This window comes from Caloenas nicobarica, chromosome 13 (assembly GCF_036013445.1).
Source record: "Caloenas nicobarica isolate bCalNic1 chromosome 13, bCalNic1.hap1, whole genome shotgun sequence".
NCBI lineage: Eukaryota > Metazoa > Chordata > Aves > Columbiformes > Columbidae > Caloenas > Caloenas nicobarica.
Genome location: NC_088257.1, coordinates 18,393,812 through 18,412,785, shown reverse-complemented (window position 1 = coordinate 18,412,785; position 18,974 = coordinate 18,393,812). Strand labels below are relative to the sequence as shown.

Here is an 18,974-nt window from a genome sequence, read left to right as displayed (position 1 = left end):
CTACGCAGGACGCAGCAGAACGCGGCAGGGAAACCACAGAGAAGCAGCAGAGGGAAGCGTCGCGGAAAAAGGACGGTCATTGGAACTCACCGGGGGAGCGGCGAGGTCCTCCCCGAGCAGCGGCGCGGGCTCGTCGGGCGGCGGGCGGGCCGGGAGGGTGTCGCAGCAGCTGGCGGCCGAGAAGCGGAGCTGGCTCTTGCGCGAGTCGGCGGTGAGCGACACCTCGTGCGAGTAGGACTGCAGGAAGGCGCGGACGCCGTCGATGCCCACGAAGTGCGACGCCGGCACGCCGCGCAAGGCGCCGCTGCTCGCCGCCGGCAGCTGCGAGCGGCGCCAGCGCCGCAGGCGCAGCGCCAGCAGCAGCAGCAAGAAGGCGAGGAAGAGGCAGGACACGGCCGCCACGGCCAGCTCCAACCAGCGCGTCAGGCTGCCGGCAGGCTCGCCCGGCGCCGCCGCCGATGCCGCGCTGCCCAGCTCCGACAGCAGCTCGGCCACGCTCTCGGCCAGCACCACCGTCAGCGTGGCCGTGGCCGACAGCGCCGGCCGCCCGTGGTCCTTCACCACCACCACCAGGCTCTGCCGCGCCGCGTCGCGGGCCAGCGGGAAGCGCGCCGTGCGCACCTCGCCGCTGTGCAGCCCCACGCGGAACAGCCCCGGCTCCGTCGCCTTGGCCAGCTCGTACGACAGCCACGCGTTCTGCCCCGCGTCTGCGTCCACCGCCACCACCTTGGCCACCAGCGCCCCGGGCTCCGCCGAGCGCGGCGCCAGCTCCACGCCCGCCCAGCCCCGCCCCGGCGCAAGCAGCGGCGCCGCCGGCGGGTACAGCACCTGCGGCGCGTTGTCGTTCTCGTCCACGATCACCAGCCGCACCGACACGTTGCTGCTCAGCGCCGGCGCGCCGCCGTCCTCCGCCCGCACCCACAGCCCCACCTCGCGCACCTCCTCGTAGTCGAACGAGCGCAGCGCGTACAGTGCGCCCGTCTCCGCCTCCACCGACACGTACGACGACAGCGGCGCGCCCCGCACCCGCCCCTCCCCCAGCCGGTACCGCACGCGCGCGTTCTGCCCCCAGTCCGCGTCCCACGCCCGCACCCTCAGCACCAGCGCGCCCGCCGCGTTGTTCTCGGGCAGACGGGCGCTGTAGCGCGCCTCCGCGAACACCGGCGCGTTGTCGTTCACGTCCAGCACCCGCAGACACAGCACCGCGCTGCTCCACAGCGACGGCGACCCACCGTCCGCCGCCCGCACCGTCACGTTGTACTCCGACACCTGCTCCCGGTCCAGCTCTCTCGACGTCACCACGCTGTAGTAGCTGCCGCGCGAGCTACGTAGCTGGAACGGGACGTCGCCGTCGAGGGAGCAGCGCACCTCGCCGTTCGCCCCCGAGTCCCGGTCGTGCACGTACAGCAGGGCCACCACGGTCCCCGACGGAGCGTCCTCAGAGATCTCGCTCATCATTGACGAGACCTTCAGTTCGGGCGCATTGTCATTCACGTCTGTCACCACGATCGCAACATTTGCCGTATCGAAAAGCTCTCCTCCGTCCCGTGCCTGCACCTCCATTTCGTACGAGGCGCCTTCCTCGAAGTCCAGGCTCCGCACCAGGGTGATCACTCCCGTCTCAGAGTCCAGATGGAAAATCTGGGAGGCTTTCCCTGTGATTTTGTTCAAGGAGTATTTCACGTGCCCATTGAGCCCCTCGTCGGCGTCCGTGGCGATGACGGTGACGAGGGTGGAACCCACGGGCACGTCCTCCGGCACACGCACCGTGTACTCCGCCTGGCTGAACACGGGCGCGTTGTCGTTGGCGTCCAGCACCGCCACGCGGATCCGCGCCGTGCCCGTCCGCGCTGGCTCGCCGCCGTCGCTCGCCCTCAGCACCAGCTCGTGAAACGCCGCCTCCTCCCGGTCCAGCGCCTTCGCCAGCACCAGCTCGGGACGCTGATCCCCGCCGGGGCCAGCCTGCACGGCCAGCGAGAAGTGCTCGTCGCCGCTCAGCTCGTAGCTCTGCACAGAATTCGGTCTCACGTCCGGGTCGTGAGCTTCGGCCAGGGGAAACCGCGACCCTGGGGCTGTCGTCTCGCTCATTCTCAGTTCTCTTTCTGTCTCTTGAAAGCTGGGGGCGTTGTCGTTAATGTCCGTGATCTCCACCTGAATTTCATAAATGTGCATTTCTCCCTCTACTAACGTCTCACATTGCAGCACGCATTGCTGCACACTCTCGCAAAGCTGCTCTCTGTCTATCCTCTCCGCCGTCACCAAATATCCCGTCTTCCCGTGCAGGGAGAAATACTGCGTCCTACCGTTGTCCAAGATGCGGACGCCGCGGTCTCGGAGTGCCGGCAGCTGCAGCCCCAGGTCCTTGGCCACATCGCCCACGAACGAGCCCTTCGGCAGCTCCTCGGGAACCGAGTAGCGCAGCTGCCCCCACGCCGCCTCCCACATCGCCACCAGCACGCCCCACAGCAGGGCTCGCTCCCGCCGGCCCCAGCGCCTCCCCACCGGCCACATCTCTGCCGCGGCCTCTACCTTCACCGCTCCAACAACGGCAGCTCCCCTCTCCGGCTCCTCCTCTCCCCCCCCGGCCGCTGCCGCCGACCCCTCCGCCTCGCTGCAGCACGGCTCCTCACCGTGGGGACGCTCGCAGACCGCCCGGCCGCCGAGACAGCCAGCGAGCGAGAGAGCGAGCCGGGCCGCAGCGGGCGGGGCTGCCTGCAGCGCTCCGGCCTTCCTCTCGCTCCTCCTCGGTCAACAGCGGCGCCCGCAGCCTCCTCCCGGCACTGCATGCACCGAGCGCTACCAAGCGCTGCCCGCCCGGCCTGTTCCATCCACATTTCGCGGCCACGGGACAGTGGCCACGGAGACATCGCTTCCCTCCAGCGGTCAGTGATCTCCTGCGCCGGCTTTTCTTCAGCTGAACTTATCTCTGCTCCTTGCAGAAGAAAGGCAGAGGCCTCCTGTTGTTTTGTTATTTCTAGTACGGGGAAAGATATTTCTTTCAAATGGCAGTGATTTATAATATAGAGACAGAATCTTTCTCAGTGTGACGTGTAGAATATTATGAGGCCTAACCTATTAGTCTGAAAGCACAATCTCCTCCACTGATTGTACGGCTTTTGGTATCAGTGGTCTTTGAACTATTTTTCTCTCACTTTTTCCGCAGATTAATGCAGCGTCATATTGGAACGCCACCAGCCAGATTTTTCAAATCCTTATCAACACAAGGCAGCACAAGGCAGTGATGACTATCCTTTTTCAAAAGCAGTCCCTTCACTCTTGCTCTTGTCACTTTTCAGCTGCATATCGGAGGTTGCTCTGAATCAGCCTCAGTTGCTCCCCCTATTCCAACAGGTTTCGTTATAATCTTACACTACAGGCCGTGCTTTCAAAAAGGAGTTGTGGTCCACTCTAGAGTAATTAATCAGCAGGCAGCAATACATATACAAAGGTAAAACAGTTTGAGAATAAGGGGATACAAGAACCTCTGTTGGAAAATACAAATCAGAAACAGGGAAAAAAACAAAAGTGGGAACAGAAAATAAGATGACAGCATCATCTATTGTTACCATTGCTCTGATGGCCTTCCCTCAAAAGATTGGAGGGTACACGGCTGAGGCAAATGAATAATCTGTACCTTCACCACCACCGGCATCACATGCATTTCCTTTGGGAGTCCAACACCGAAACAGCATTAAAACAAAGGGGTTTTGTTCAGCTCACAACCAGGTCCAAGTACATAACTTCGGCAAAAAGTGATCAGGAAGGAAAAATCTCCAACATCAAGTGTCAACCCCATTGTGTAGAATTAGCAGATCTCATTGTAGTGTCAGGATCCACCATTCACCATTACTGACATTTCAGACAACACAAGCTTCGCAATCAAAAACTGTCATCTGAACCTGAACCTGCGATGGCCTATGAACCAAGAAGTGCCAACACCCACTTCGTACTCTGAATGGAAAGGGGTAATATTGTTCCTCCTTTCATTCTTTCATGGACACATGGATTAGCACTTCTGATCGACACCACGCAGGGAAACCCAGAAGAAACAGGAAGTAGGCACAGAAAGGATCTTGGTCAACCAATATTAACGCATAGTATTTTATACAGCATCATTTGTGGAGACAAAAATTCTCAGCTGAATCTGAATACATGATGAACTAAAGGTGCCACCAATAACTGCCTTTTGGACGACCAACATCAGTAGAGCTCATTACACTAAAGAGTTTCACCACAAATCTACAATTTTGTTCAGCAAATAAAAACAGCAATAAATACATAAATTCCAAAGACTGATCCAAAAGGCAATAGCTCATGAACACTATTCCCATGCAAGTGATTTCAGAACTGAGCAGAGCAGTCGTGCTTGGTTGACTTTATCTTCAGCCTTTCTGCAGACCAAAAAAGCACCATGGAGTAAGGGAACTACTCATGAAATCAGAACAGTCAGTCCCTGGATCCTGCAGTACAGGGATTCCCAAACGCTTACCAGTACCACAAGGCAGCAATGAAGATCCCCCCTCAAAAAGAGCGACTACCCTTCTCTCTTCATTTTGTTACTTCTCACCTCAACATCGAGGCTGGTGTGATTCATACTCCATTTCTCCAAACACCGTTTTGGATTTTTTCATAATAACCTTACACTACAGGCTGTGCTTACACTTAGGACTTAGTGCTCCCTCCTAGACTAAGTCAGCAGCAGACAGAGGTGCATATGCACTCTCTATAGAGAAGATTATTACAAAAAACCAACCAAACAAAAAGAGATCTCAGACAGCATCATTGAACTGATGGAACATCTACAGATGCAGCTAATACTGAGGGAAGAAAGATAATGGACAGATTTCCCTTTTTATTATGATACATAAATTTAGGGTTTGGAGAGTTTATACACAAACAGTCGGGAAAAATCAAGCCTGTACAATATTTATCCATCCCATTAATGCTGTCATTTCTGCAGCAACCATAATCCAAAAAACGAGAAAGCACGGAGAGGAACTACTTGTAATTTCGCAATACATGGAGCTACGTACACCTTTCCTTTAGGAAGGCACCGGGTTTACATCCAGTTATCAACCAAGTACATCCGTTTGGCAAAACAGAGATAAGGAAGGAAAATTCTATAACACAGGGGGGCCATCACATATCTCACCGTGTAAAAATAATTCAATTACTGCGTTCCTAACCCATATGAGAGTTGTAGTCAACACCCCTCGGATGAACCTGTATCCGTGACCACTGAAGAAACACGAAATGACGCCATTACCTGCCTACTATGAGTCGGAGGAGGACACACCGATCATTCATTTTTTGAGGGAGACGCGGAAAAGTACCACCACTCACCACTCGGGAAAACCCAGGAGAACAAGGAAGAAGGTTCAGAATACTTCAACGAAAATACCGATAGATCGCGGGATTACAGACCTGCGGGGCGTCGGGGTCGGCGGGCGGCTCTCCCGCGCCGGCGCTGCTGCTCGGGATCCGCTTCCCGCTGGGCTCCCCGCCCAGAAGCTCCTCCGCGGGCAGGCTGGGCAGAGGCGGCGGCAGCCAAGCAGCCTCGGCCACGGCGCGGCCCGGCGCCACGCACAGGTTGTAGGAGTAGGGCAAGGTGCCCTCGCAGAAGTCGGCCGGGAAGGCGGCGCCGGCCACGGAGAAGCGCTGCGCACCCAGGCAGCGCAGGACGGCGGGCGGCCCGGCCCGGCGCAGCCGCGCCAGCACGGCCAGCGCCACGCTCAGCAGGAACAGGGCGGACAGGAGCGCCAGCGCCAGCACCAGGTAGAACTGCAGCTCCGCCGGCGACTCGGCGCCCGCCGCCCGCTCGCTCAGCTCCGGCAGCGCCTCCTGCAAGCTCTCGGCCAGCACCACGTGCAGCGTGGCCGTGGCCGACAGCGCCGGCTGCCCGTGGTCCTTCACCACGGCCACCAGCCGCTGCTTCGCCGCGTCCCTCTCCGACACGGCCCGCGCCGTGCGCACCTCGCCGCTGTGCAGCCCCACGCGGAACAGCGCCGGCTCCGCCGCCTGCACCAGCTCGTACGACAGCCACGCGTTGCGCCCCGCGTCCGCGTCCACCGCCACCACCTTGGCCACCAGGTACCCGGCCTCGGCCGAACGCGGAACCATCTCGAACGGCTCCAACGCCGGCGCCGCCTTTCCCGGTCCCGCCGCCGGCCAGAGCACCCGCGGCGCGTTGTCGTTGCGGTCCAGCACGAAGACGCGCACCGTCGCCGTCGAGCTCCGCGCCGGCTCCCCGCCGTCCTGCGCCCGCACGACCACGGCGAACTCGCGGCACTGCTCGTAGTCGAAGGAGCGCTGCGCGTACAGCGCGCCGCTCCGCGCCTCCACCGACACGTACGCCGCCGCGTCCCCGCTGCCGCCCGCCAGCCAGTAGCTCACGCGCCCGTTGGCGCCCGCGTCCGCGTCCCGCGCGAGCACGCGCAGCACCGGCGCGCCCGCCGCGTTGTTCTCCGCCACGTAGGCGCTGTAGGCGGCCTCCTCGAACACCGGCGCGTTGTCGTTCACGTCCGACACCTCCAGCACCAGCGCCGTGCTGCTCGACAGCGCCGGCCGGCCTCGGTCCCTGGCCACCACCGTCACGCGGTGCTCGGCCGCCTGCTCCCGGTCCAGCGCGCTCGCCGTCACCACCTTGTACGAGCCACCCGACGACGCCACGAGCGACAGCGGCGACTCCCCCGATAGCTCGCACGACACTTCCCCGTTCTCCCCGGAGTCCCGGTCCCGCACTTTCACCAGCGCCACCACCGTGCCGGCCGGCGCGTCCTCGGGCACCGGGCTCGACACCGACGTCAATGTCACCTCGGGCACGTTGTCGTTCACGTCCAGCACTTCCACCTCCACTTTGCAGTGCGCCACCAGACCGCCCCCGTCCTTCGCCTCTACGGCCAGGCTGAACGACCGTGTGTCTTCGAAGTCCAGCGCATCCAGCAGCATGATCGTCCCGCTCTCCGCGTCGACCACGAACTTCTGAAGCACCTTGGCTGGCATTTTCCCGAAGCCGTACGTGATGCGGGCGTTGGTACCGGCATCCGCGTCAGAGGCGGAGACGTTCTGCACCGTCGACCCCGGCGGCGCGTCCTCACGCAGGCTCGAGCGGTACCGGTCCTGCGCGAAAACGGGCGCGTTGTCGTTGGCGTCGGTGACGTTGATGCAGAGCTGGGCGGTGCCGCTCCGCGGCGGGTCGCCGCCGTCCAGCGCCGTCAGCACCAGCCGCAGATTCGGCTCGCGCTCCCGGTCTAGCGCGCGGCGCAGCACCAGCTCCGCGAACTTGCTGCCGTCCGGGCTCTCCTTCACCTCCACCGCGAAGTACTCGTTGGCCTCCAGCTCGTAGCCGTGCAGCGAGTTGCTGCCCACGTCCGCGTCTTCCGCTACGGCCAAGTAAAAGCGGGCGCCAGGCAAAGTCAACTCGTTGATCTCCAGCTGGAAATTGTCTTGAAGGAAGCGCGGCGCGTTGTCGTTGACGTCCTGAATGGCCACCTCGACGTGGAAAACGTTGAGTGGGTTCTGCACTAGCGCCTCCAAGCTGACGGAACAGGACGCCGCCTCGCCGCACATCTCCTCCCGGTCCAGCCTCTCGCTCACGTACAAGTTCCCGTTCTCCCCGCTCACCGTGAAGTATTGCTTCTCGGCGCTGAGCCGCAGCTTGCGTGCCGGCAGGTCGGCCGGGCTCAGCCCCAGGTCCCGCGCCAGCGGCCCCACCAGCGAGCCTCTGCCCAGCTCCTCGGGGATGGCGTAGCGGAGCCGCTCCGCCGCCGCCCGCCAGCACAAGCCCAGCAGCAAAGCGGGCAGCAGCGCTTGCTCGGTTGCTCGCCGCCGCCTCTGCCCACCCGCCATTCTCGGCAGCGCTCGTCGCGCTCCTCCCTCCTGCCGCTGTCCTCCCTCCTTCCAGCCCCTCTCCGCAAACAGCGCAGGGGCCGCCGGAGGGCAGCGAGCGATGTAGGCTCCGGCTCGGACGCCGCTGCTCCCCAATCCGCGCCGCCTCTCGCCGCTGCTGCCTGTGCCGCTGCCGTTCTGGCCGGCGCCGGGCGAGCGATCAGCCTGCGGGGGCTGGATGCTGCGCCGGCTCCGGCTGCGGCTCTGACTCCGGCTGCGGCTCTGACTCCAGAGCCCCTCCGCCTCGGCCAACAGCGGCACCCGGAGGTGCCGTGACGCCACCGCAGCCGCCTGATGGCCGCGCTCCCGGGGACCCCGGCTTCTCACCGGGTTTTGGTGTCTGCGTCCAGCTGCAGGGTCTCTCGTTAGAATCAGGAATGCAGAAGCACTCAATTCTTAGCATGAACGTTACTCATTTTGACACTACCAGCAGTCTAATACTGAAAAGGTTATGTGCAATTGCAATACAGTTTTAAGTATTACATTTGTCAAGGACTTCTATCTTCTGTGTCTTGGGTAGGCATGAAAACTAAGAAGGAAATACGTGTGCCACAGCAATACAGTTGTTCCTCATGCACAGTCAGAGAGCTGAGGTACAGATCTGAAATGATGTTTGATTAGACACTTTACAGCTTATTCGTTTCACTCATACCAGATATATGGTTTGTTCAGAACCAATGAGAAAAGGGAATCTTGGTGATAAACACTGCGTAGAGTCAGAAAGAGTCAGCAGACCGGTTTGGGTAAAGTCATGTGCCTAGTTGCAAGGATAAGAAAGAGGCAGAGGGAAACACTGTAAGATCCAGGTGATGCTCTTCCTCATTTTCCAAACCCACTCTATCATTTCATGGGAAACCTGCAAATGGCCAGGTTTTATTCTGATTTAGAAGAACAATTAACAGAAAAACGTTGACAGAAAAACATGAAGCCTAAAGGTAGTGGGCTTGAACTCAGGCTTATGTCACAGACAAAATGTACAGACCTGGCAGAGAAAAAGGAAGTGGAAACCAGCACAGGCTCTTTGCCCTGTGCACATCCTAACACCGACTCCTCTTCCATCTAGAAAAACCTTTAGTGTGACAACTTGGTGGAAACTCCAAAGTCCAAGGCCTATCATAAGAATTGATCTCCCATTTCGCTCTCTGTCCCATCACCCGGCCAGCCCACCTAAGGACAGCCTGATCAGCTGGAAGCTTTTCAATGATTTCTGATTATCAATATACACAAGCAAAACCTCCACCTGACCTCACTGGGGCAGGTATATCACAGAATCACAGAATGTTAGGGATTGGAAGGGACCTCGAAAGATCATCTAGTCCAATCCTCCTGCCAGAACAGGAATACCTAGAGGAGATTACACAGGAAGGCATCCAGGTGGATTTTGAATGTCTCCAGAGAAGGAGACTCCACAACCTCCCTGGGCAGCCTGTTCCAGTGTTCCATCACCCTCGCTGAGAAGAAGTTTCTTCTCAAATTTAAGTGGAACCTCTTGTGTTCCAGCTTGAACCCATTACCCCTTGTCTTACTGTTGGTTGTCACTGAGAAGAGCCTGGCTCCATCCTCCTGACACTCAACCTTTCCATATTGATAAACATTAATGAGGTCACCTCTCAGTCTCCTCCAAACTAAAGAGACCCAGCTCCCTCAGCCTTTCCTCATAAGGGAGATGCTCCACTCCCTTAATCATCTTCGTTGCCCTGCGCTGGACTCTCTCCAGCAGTTCCCTGTCCTTCTTGAACTGAGGGGCCCAGAACTGGACACAATATTCCAGATGAGGTCTCACCAGGGCAGAGTAGAGGGGAAGGAGAACCTCTCTCGACCTGCTAACCACCCCCCTTCTAATACACCCCAGGATGCCATTGGCCTTCTTGGCCACAAGGGCACAGTGCTGGCTCATGGTCATCCTGCTGTCCACCAGGACCCCCAGGTCCCTTTCCCCTACACTGCTCTCTAATAGGTCATTCCCCAACCTATATTGGAACCTGGGGTTGTTCCTGCCCAGATGTAAGACTCTACTTTTTCCCTTGTTATATCTCATTAAATTTTTCCCTGCCCAACTCTCCAGCCTGTCCAGATCTCCCTGGATGGCAGCACAGCCTTCTGGCGTGTCAGCCACTCCTCCCAGCTTGGTGTCATCAGCAAACTTGCTGATAGTACACTCAACTCCCTCATCCAAGTCGTTGATGAATATATTGCATAATACTGGCCCCAGAACTGACCCTTGAGGCACTCCACTAGATACAGGCCTCCAACCAGACTCCCCCGCATTGACCACGACTCTCTGGCTTTTTTCCTTCAGCCAGTTTGCGGTCCATCTCTCTACCCGATCATCCAGTCCACACTTCCTCAGTTTAGCTGTGAGGATGCTGTGGGAGACAGTGTCAAATGCTTTACTGAAGTCAAGGTAGATCACATTCACTGCTCTGCCATCATCAATCCACCTTGTTATGTCTTCATAAGAGGCTATGAGGTCGGTCAAGCACAACTTCCCCTTGGTGAAGCCATGTTGACTACCCCTAATGACCCTCTTATCCTTGATATGTCTTAAGATGGCACCAAGGATAAGGTGTTCCATCACTTTCCCAGGGATGGAGGTGAGGCTGACTGGTCTATAGTTACCCGGGTCCTCCTTCTGGCCCTTTTTGAAGACCGGAGTGACATTTGCTTTCCTCCTGTCCTCAGGCACCTCTCCCGTTTCCCAAGACTTGGCAAAGATCATGGAGAGTAGTCCAGCAATGACTTCAGCCAGCTCCCTCAGCACCTGCGGGTGCATCCCATCTGGACCCATGGATTTATGGATGTCCAGATTGCTTAATTGCTCCCTAACCCAGTCCTCATCAACTAAGGCAAACTCCTCCATTGTCCTGCCTTCCTCTGGGGCCTCAGGGGTATGGGGCTCCTCAGGACAGGCTCCAGCAGAGTAGACAGAGACAAAGAAGGCATTCAGTAACTCTGCCTTCTCTGTATCTTCTGTCACCAGGGCACCCACCCCATTCATCAGTGGGCCTACATTGCCTCTGGTGTTAGTTTTATCTGCCATGTATTTGAAGAAGCTCTTTCTGTTGTCCTTGACCCCTCTTGCCAGGTTTAATTCTAAGGAGGCCTTAGCTTTCCTAGTTGCCTCCCCTCATCCTCCCCAACATCCTAGAGGATGTTGTTACATCCTCTAACAACAGCCTTATATTCTTCCCAAGTGGCCAGCCCCTCCTCCTTCCATGATTTGCTGTGATTTTCAGTTTCTTTGCCACAACTTTGCCTTCAAAACTCAACCCTTGACCACCTCGGAAGTCATGGAGGCCTCAAGATGTAAGGTAGGCAATTCACAGTGATTGAGAGGGGCTGCTAGGTCTCTTTTGCACATACTGAATGACTTTGCTAAGCTTGAGATCTTCCCTTTATCAGAACAACAAAACTCCCCGACACCAAATCCAACCAAAGAAGCCAAACCAAATACCTCCCCCTGACCCACACAGGGCTGTTTATTCACTGCTGTGACACTTCCAGATCTGTGCAGTGTAGGAAGTCACAGAGAAGGGCACGTAGTCTTGTAGTCCCCCAAAGATGTAAGAAGAAACCACAGGTAGGTGAGACTGGCCAGCAGGACTCTACAGTCTGCACTGTGTTCTTGAGCTTGCCAGAGGGCTTTCAGGGGTGGCTGCTGCAATGCAATAATGCTCGCTCATCTTGTTTAATGCTTGTTAGCTACTTTGTGTGGGCAATAGGTAGGGGTATATGCAAGTGTTCTCCATGAAGTCCTTCTTGAAAGCAGAAACTGAAACATCTCAGTCATCTCTGGTTATTATGGAATGAAAATAAAGCCTCCAGCTGGATCCTGTGAGGTAAATACTCGACTCCTGGAATGTCCATGTGCTTTGCCATATCTCTGCCTTGAAAATTCATCTCCCAGAGCGCCTGGAAGTCCCTGAGGTCTGAACCTGCAAGCAAGGCCCTAAAATATTCATTGGGACTACACAGTCGAGGAGTTCACTTTTGGAAATTCATCAGTTTGTTGAGTATTTGCTGCAAAAGAACACTCACAGTTTCAGATACAAAAGAACTATCTGCAAATGAAAAACATGAACCAAGACCTTCCAGCAAACAATGCCTGAAGGAAAATGAATGATGAGAAAATGGATTTATGACTTGGATAAAGCTCTCCATCAAGTTGCTATAGGGAGGTATACATGGCTAAAGGAGGTTTCACACAGGAACTAGAAGCTGTTCTGCCCATATGTAATTGTTCTCATACCTCTCCAACCTTACAGAAGTTGTAGGTTTGCTTCCAATTCTCATAATTGGCAAAAACATATCATGAGAAGACAAGCCATTACAATTATACCAAGAAAGGAGATACCTTTGTTTGTTCATCACCATTCTCAGAAGAATGACGAGTGGTCATCCAACAGAAACTGGGTGGTCGACCTATTCATTTAGGGGGAATCTCTTCCCCTCTTCTATCACACACACTGTTCCATAAAGGTGCAACTCTTCTCAGGTCAAGTTTACATTTATTCACCCATAACAAAAATAGAACACAAATGTTCCCCCCTCACATCTCCTGCCTTCCACACCAGCGGTAACATAAGCAAGAGGCACTAGCATCCAACAAAACACTCTTCAGCACTCATCAATTTTTCTACTAGTCATCTTCCACAAATACAAGGCTGTAAGTTTAAATGTCTTGTCACGGGCCTCTTCCTCAAGTTCAGTCTTCTGAGAAAGCATAACAGATACTGTTCTAGCTTCTGCTTCATTCTCCTCACAAATAAAATTCTGGTTTACCTGGCTGAAGACAGTATTTGCTGCAAAACAACACTCACAGATTCAAGTGCAAAACCATTGGCCAGAAATGGGGAAAATGAACCATGACCTTCCAGGAAATGAAGGCCTGAAAGAAAGTGTGATTACTACTGTGAAGAAACTCTATGTTACAATGTTATTGGGAGATATAATTTAGAAAATGGAGGTTTCCAGATGAATGACTAGCCATTCCACCCATGCATCATTCTTCTAAATGCAGAGTTATTGTACCAATACTTTATTATCAGAGGACTATCACTGCCCTTCAGGACAGGGAAAACAGCATCACAGGATGAATGGCACTGGCTTGGTACCAGGCATGAAATCAAACCATTTCCCAGACGTTTTCCTGGTTGGAATCCAGCCTCTTACCCTCCTTGCTCTGCATTCACGGCCTTTGGTTACACCATGGACAATATCCAACTTTTTTCTCTCTGTTGGCCACAGGTAAAAGAGCGTTTCATTCAGCAACATTTGGGGGAAATAGAGGTGTATCCAAGTCTTCATCTCAGCAGCTGAACACCTTCAAGGTATTGGTGGAAACTGCCTTCCCAATCTGACAATTTTAACAGATCTCTACTTCTACTGGCTATCAGCCAAAATGAGGCCCACTTTTAGAACGTAAGAAACATAGAAGGAATGGGCCATCTAGAGAAGTGATGGACTCATAAGTAAATATATCAGAGTATGTCAACTGTAGTAGGTGCACAACAAGGGTATCTAGTTGGTAAAATGTACATGGCACACCACATAGGAGTTTACAGCAACGACCATAGCCACAGTTCTCCATAGCCACAGTTCTCCAAGGAATTTCTTTAGACAACAATAAAAGGAAAATGCTGAGAATCACAACTATGGGACCCATCTAACAAGTAGGAGAAAAAGATCCTTTAAACGTCCCTTTTAAACATTTCATACTATAGTACGGTGAATTCTTCCAACTGACCCGTGTCTTTGCAAACTGAATGCTTCAGTGTGTGCCGTCATCACACAATAAGGAAGGTAACTTTGCAGACAGACACCATTAAAGAAATGTTGCACATACAAGTTCTCCTGATGCAGAATGAGGATCACAACATGGATGCACGCATGGAGACTTCCCTGCTCACCACAGTCATTTCAAGAAATAGAAAAAGTTCTAAGGGCACAAGAAACATGCAGCTCAGTTAAAGGCTCAGTCATTAGTATCAGCTCAAAACACCATCATGCACATAAGCAGCTTGGAAGAGATGTGACTCTGCAACCATTACTGCAACGTTTACCTCTATACTCAATGATTACCATTCACAGGAAAAGTTGTACTGGACATGACAGTGCAAAATATGAGTACCTTCCTTGCACCAACTTTAAATAATCAGACCCAACCCAGAAATTCCTGACAGTAATACACTCCCATCCTCTACATTCACAGCACTTTTAATGCTGATGAAACATCACCAGTTACTTCACAGGAGCAAGAGCCATTAATAGCATCTGAAGGATAGTCAAGGCTGGGGAAAGCTGAATACAAGCAGGATGACATTGTACATCACAATCTTAGAAGCACATGTATCTGGAAAAGGGACAGTTTACACAGCATATACTAGAAATAGTACCCCAGAGTCATGTTTACACTTCCATGGCTATTAATTGCAGGCTAACTTGTCACAAGATTGTCATCCCCCTTCAGGACACGGGAAAAGGACTCTAGTGTAAGTGGCAGAGGCCTTGACACTAGGCCTGACATTAAAGCACTGCCCAGACAGATGAAGCACACAATCCCCTCTTCTCTTGCGTCCAGGCCAGTCTCTTGCTGACCCTGCACTGACTCCTTACCATGCGTATGTGACAAGCAAAGACATTACTTCCAGGGATTTTTTTCAGACACATGGTCGGACACATTCCTCATCATTGACAAGCAAGGCAGCCTTCAAATACCATTCACAGGGAACATCATGCAATAAGAAAGAACACTGATGAACCTACAGGAGGTCAGTCCGAGCAAGGTAACAATAACACACCTTCAGACACATGTTCAGATTGTCAAAAAAAAACCCCTGGGAATCGACAAAACACCCCCAAAACTCTCCTCAGCACTTCATAGATCACGTGTTTATCATCATTTGCACATACACTCCCCCTAATGAACTGCTGTGCAGACATCTCCTTACCGTGGATGATATTTGACTTCTCAGCATGTGTATGTGGCAAGCAAGTTGATGCACCCCAGGACACAGTTGGCTGCCAGGGCATACTCTTGGCTCATGTTCAACTTGCCATTGACGAGAACCCCCCGACCTCTCTCCACTGAGCTGCTTTCCAGCATCTCGTCCCCCAGTCTGTATGTACAGTCAGGGTTGCCGTGTCCCAGGTGCAAAATCTGGGGCTTGCCCTTGTTGAACTTCATGCGGTTGGTGATTGACCAGTTCTCCAATTTGTCCAGATTCCTCTGCAGGGCCTCTCTGCCCTGAAGAGTGTCAACAGCTCCTCCCATTTTGTGCCATCCGCAAACTTAGCAAGTAATCCCTCAAGTCCTAAGTCTAAGTCATTTAAAAAGACATTGAAGACTGCTGGCCCTAAGATGGATCCCTGTGGAACCTGCTAGTGACTGGTCGCCAGCCCAACATAACCCCACTTACTAGAACCCTTTGAGTTTGGCCCGTCAGACAATTGCTCACCCACTGCATTGTGTGTTTACCCAGCTGTGTGCTGGACATCTTGTCCAGGAGAATACTGCGAGAGACAGTACAGAAGGCTTTACTGAAATCCAACAAGATCACATCAATAGGCTTCCCTTGGTCAGCTAGGTGGGTACCTTGTTGTAGAACAAGATTAAGTTTGTCAAGCAGGACTTTCCCCTCATGAACCCATACTGGCTGGCACCAACGACTGCGTTGTTGTTCAGATGTTTTTCAATAACTCCCAGAACAATCTTCTCCAAGATTTTGAATAGAACAGAACTATAGGCTGACAGGCCTGTAGTTGCCAGGGTCATCTCTGTTGCCCTTCTTGTAGATGGGGACAATGTCTGCCAGCTTCCAGTCATCTGGGACCTTTCCAGGTTCCCAGGAATGTTGAAAAATCAGCCAGCTCTTTATGCACCCTTAGATAAATCCCATCAGGCCCCACCAACTTGTAGGGATCTAGGTGGAACAGCATATCACGTACAAGTTCTGAACTGATTGGGAGATTATCGTTCTTGCAGTCATGGTTTTCTGACTCAGAGTTATGGAGGCCCCAAGTCCACTTTTGGTGTTCAAGATGGAGGCGAAGAAAGCATTAAATATCTTGGCTTTGTCTATGTCCCTGTTCATAAGCTGACCATACTCATCAAGTAATGGACCAATGTAATTTCTAGTTTGCCTTTCACCATTAGCATATTTTTAAAAGCCTTTTTTATTGTACTTGGCAATACTGGCCAGCTTCAATTCTAATAGAGTTTTAGTAGCATGAATTTCCTCCTACAGTAGCACTGTATATACATGCGGCCATTAACATTCCATTTTCTCATCCTACACAAGAATACCGGCTGTCGGGAAGACAAGTGACCCTGTTAAAAGCGCAGATTTCCTTTTGCTAATAATGCAACACATCCATTCAGAAGAGCTAATCCTGAGAGGAAAAAGAGTATTACATGTCAGAGGACAAAATGAGAAACAACCTGGTGTGTGATAAAGAAACCATGCCCTGCTCCAGTGAAACTCAAGCCAGCAGTAGTTCCACCTTTCCTGCCTACCACACTGACTGTGACACTGAGCAGTGATCCCACGTTCACCTCTCCAGAGCAAGAGCCACCAGCACACAGCACGTTGCTGAATGAAGCTTTGCCTTCCCTGTAACCATTACAAGTAAACATATATACACAGAAGACTAGGGGAAGAAAAGCAAAATCAGACAACCACGGCAAGGAAGCATTAGAAGAGAAAGCATTGTCAGAGAAACTCGCTGGGAGGACATCTAAGACTTCACTACAGTCATTGAAATTCATCTCTGAGAACACCTGGCAGTCACTGAGGCCTCAAGCTGCAAGTTTAGCCCTCAAGTCTCACTCTGGACTACATTTTGGGGGGTTTCATTGTAAGAGATAGTCATCAGCTTTCAGCAATTCTTCTAATATGCGGCTTACTCATCTCCCACAGATACGACAGCATATGTATGAACACCTTATCATGGACATTGTTCTCAACCTCAAACTTCAGAGAAAGTAGAGCAGATTCTCTTTTAGCTACTGCTTCATTTTTCTCACAACTAAAATTCCGTTTCACTTGGCTGAAGGAAATATTTGCTACGAAACAACACTCACACATTCAAATGCAAAAGTGCTGCCCAGAAATGGAAAAAAATAACCATGACCTTCCAGGAGAAGAAGGCCTGAAAGAAAGCCTAATTAAAACTATGAACTAACTCTACATCACAATGTTCCATGGAGACAGAATGGAATAAAGGAGATTTCACACAGGACGTATACCCACAGGAAGTATAAGCCGTTCTATAAGCATCATTCCACATGCACAGCTATTGCACAAACACTGAAAAGTAGAGAACTACCATTGCCTTTCAGGACAGGGAATCCAGGATCACAGCAAAAATGGCACAGGCCTTAGCACCAGGCATGATATCAAACCATTACTCAGTCAAAACTACACTGACCCATCAATTTTCCCAGTTGGAATCCATCCTCACATCCTCCTTGCTCTGCATTCACAACCTTTAGTTGAACCACAGACAATAACCAGTGTTTTGACTGTATGGCAGCCAAAAGCGAAAGAGCATTTCATTCAGGGACATGCTAAGGAAACATATCAGAGTCTTTGTCTTGGCAGCTGACCATCTTCAAGGTATTGATGGAAACTGCTCCCCCAGCTCAACAACTAAAGAGAGCTTTTAATGTTTTCTGGGTTACCAGCCACAATGAGGCCCAGCTCTAGACCTGGACAACAAACAAGGCAAGAATGGGAAACTTGCACAAGTGAAGGAATCATAGCTTAACATTTCAGATTATGTCAACTATAGTAGATACACAAGAAAGGCATCTCGTTCAAAAAAATTCAAAGGTGACTCACACACTATCTCACACCACAGGCTGTAGCCACAGTTCCTCAATGTAATTTATCTGGACAAAAAAAAGAGGAAAAATACATGAAACCAGTATTGTGGGGCTCATCCAACAACTAGGAGAAACTGAACCTTTATACCTGTCTTTCAGACATTTTGAATTATACCATAACAACATTTTCCCTTGCCCTGTCTCCTGCCCAAACATCTTGCAGTAAAAAAGCTACCTTGCAGACAGACACCATTGAAAGAAATGTTGCCCACACAACTTCTACTCATCTGAGAACAAGGATAACAACATGGATACCTGCAAAGAGATTTCTCTGCTCATAACTCTGATTCAAAGAAAAGTTAAATGTTCTCACATGCATAAGTGACACGCAGGTCCAATAGAGATGCAGTCATCCAAATATCAGCTCAAAGACACCATCATCCCTGTTCAGCACATGAGTAACTTGGAAGGCTCACAATGCTCAAATTTTAACATACAGTGTGTGTGCAATAAGTGTCAATCACAGGAAACATCGTGCAATAAGAAAGCGAACTGATGAACCCACAACTTGGCCAGATGGAATGTGAGGAGCGTGATATCCAAAACCAAGACACCTTCAGACTCATATTCAAAAGACCAGCGATAAACCTAGGGAATCAACAAAATACCTGCCTTCCACTGTTACCAGATACAAAGGCCCACCTTCAGATCATTACAACAAGCAAGGCAAGAAGATAACACCTCCAGAGGGAAGGGATCACAACAGACTCCTCTATATTATGACACTTGGAGTAGGTACATAGTTCAGTTATTTAGTATCTAGTGAATACACAGTTTGCTCTTCCCAAAGCTCGCATTATGACATTTGTCATAAGTCCAGAATTAAGCTGTTCAGAAATGATGACGACATGCCAGCACACAGGAAGAACCTCCGCAGGGCTCCCAATACAGTTGGAGTAAATCTCTTGTGTCCTTCAATAGCCCCTCACACGCAGCTCACACAGCTCTCATCTCCAGCCCTTCACAACTTGCATGGTGTTCTTTGACCCTCTTAATTTACATGCACATGTCATCAAAAGGCCAGTTGCCCAGACCATTTCTCTTCAACATGCATCACTGTCATGCTGTTGTCCCAAATCAGGGTTCTTTACCCGGTGTGTAGCAGCCAAATATAAACACGGAGTCTTCGCACCTGTGGGCATGATTTGCAGTATAAGAATGAGCTTATGATGAACAAAGTTCATCTTCATGTTAAACAAAC

At 52.1% G+C, this 18,974-nt stretch overlaps 2 protein-coding genes across 2 annotated transcripts; both read right to left on the bottom strand.

Annotated features, from left to right (window-relative positions):
* On the bottom strand, window positions 1-2,867 carry LOC135993790 (protocadherin gamma-A3-like). The gene is given in 3 exon segments (XM_065643868.1): window positions 1-2,742; window positions 2,744-2,810; window positions 2,812-2,867. Coding segments are annotated over 3 exon segments (2,865 nt in total).
* Window positions 2,868-5,388: 2,521 nt separating this feature from the next.
* LOC135993766 (protocadherin gamma-B5-like) lies at window positions 5,389-7,870 on the bottom strand. Its single transcript, XM_065643821.1, has one exon. It carries the CDS (start codon window positions 7,846-7,848, stop codon window positions 5,389-5,391), a length of 2,460 nt encoding a protein of 819 aa, XP_065499893.1. The 5' UTR covers window positions 7,849-7,870.
* Between the last annotated feature and the right edge of the window lie 11,104 nt (window positions 7,871-18,974).

Bases quoted from the DNA above. Each gene is read 5' to 3' on its own strand.
- LOC135993766 (XM_065643821.1), bottom strand. From the start codon at position 7,848: ATGGCGGGTGGGCAGAGGCGGCGGCGAGCAACCGAGCAAGCGCTGCTG.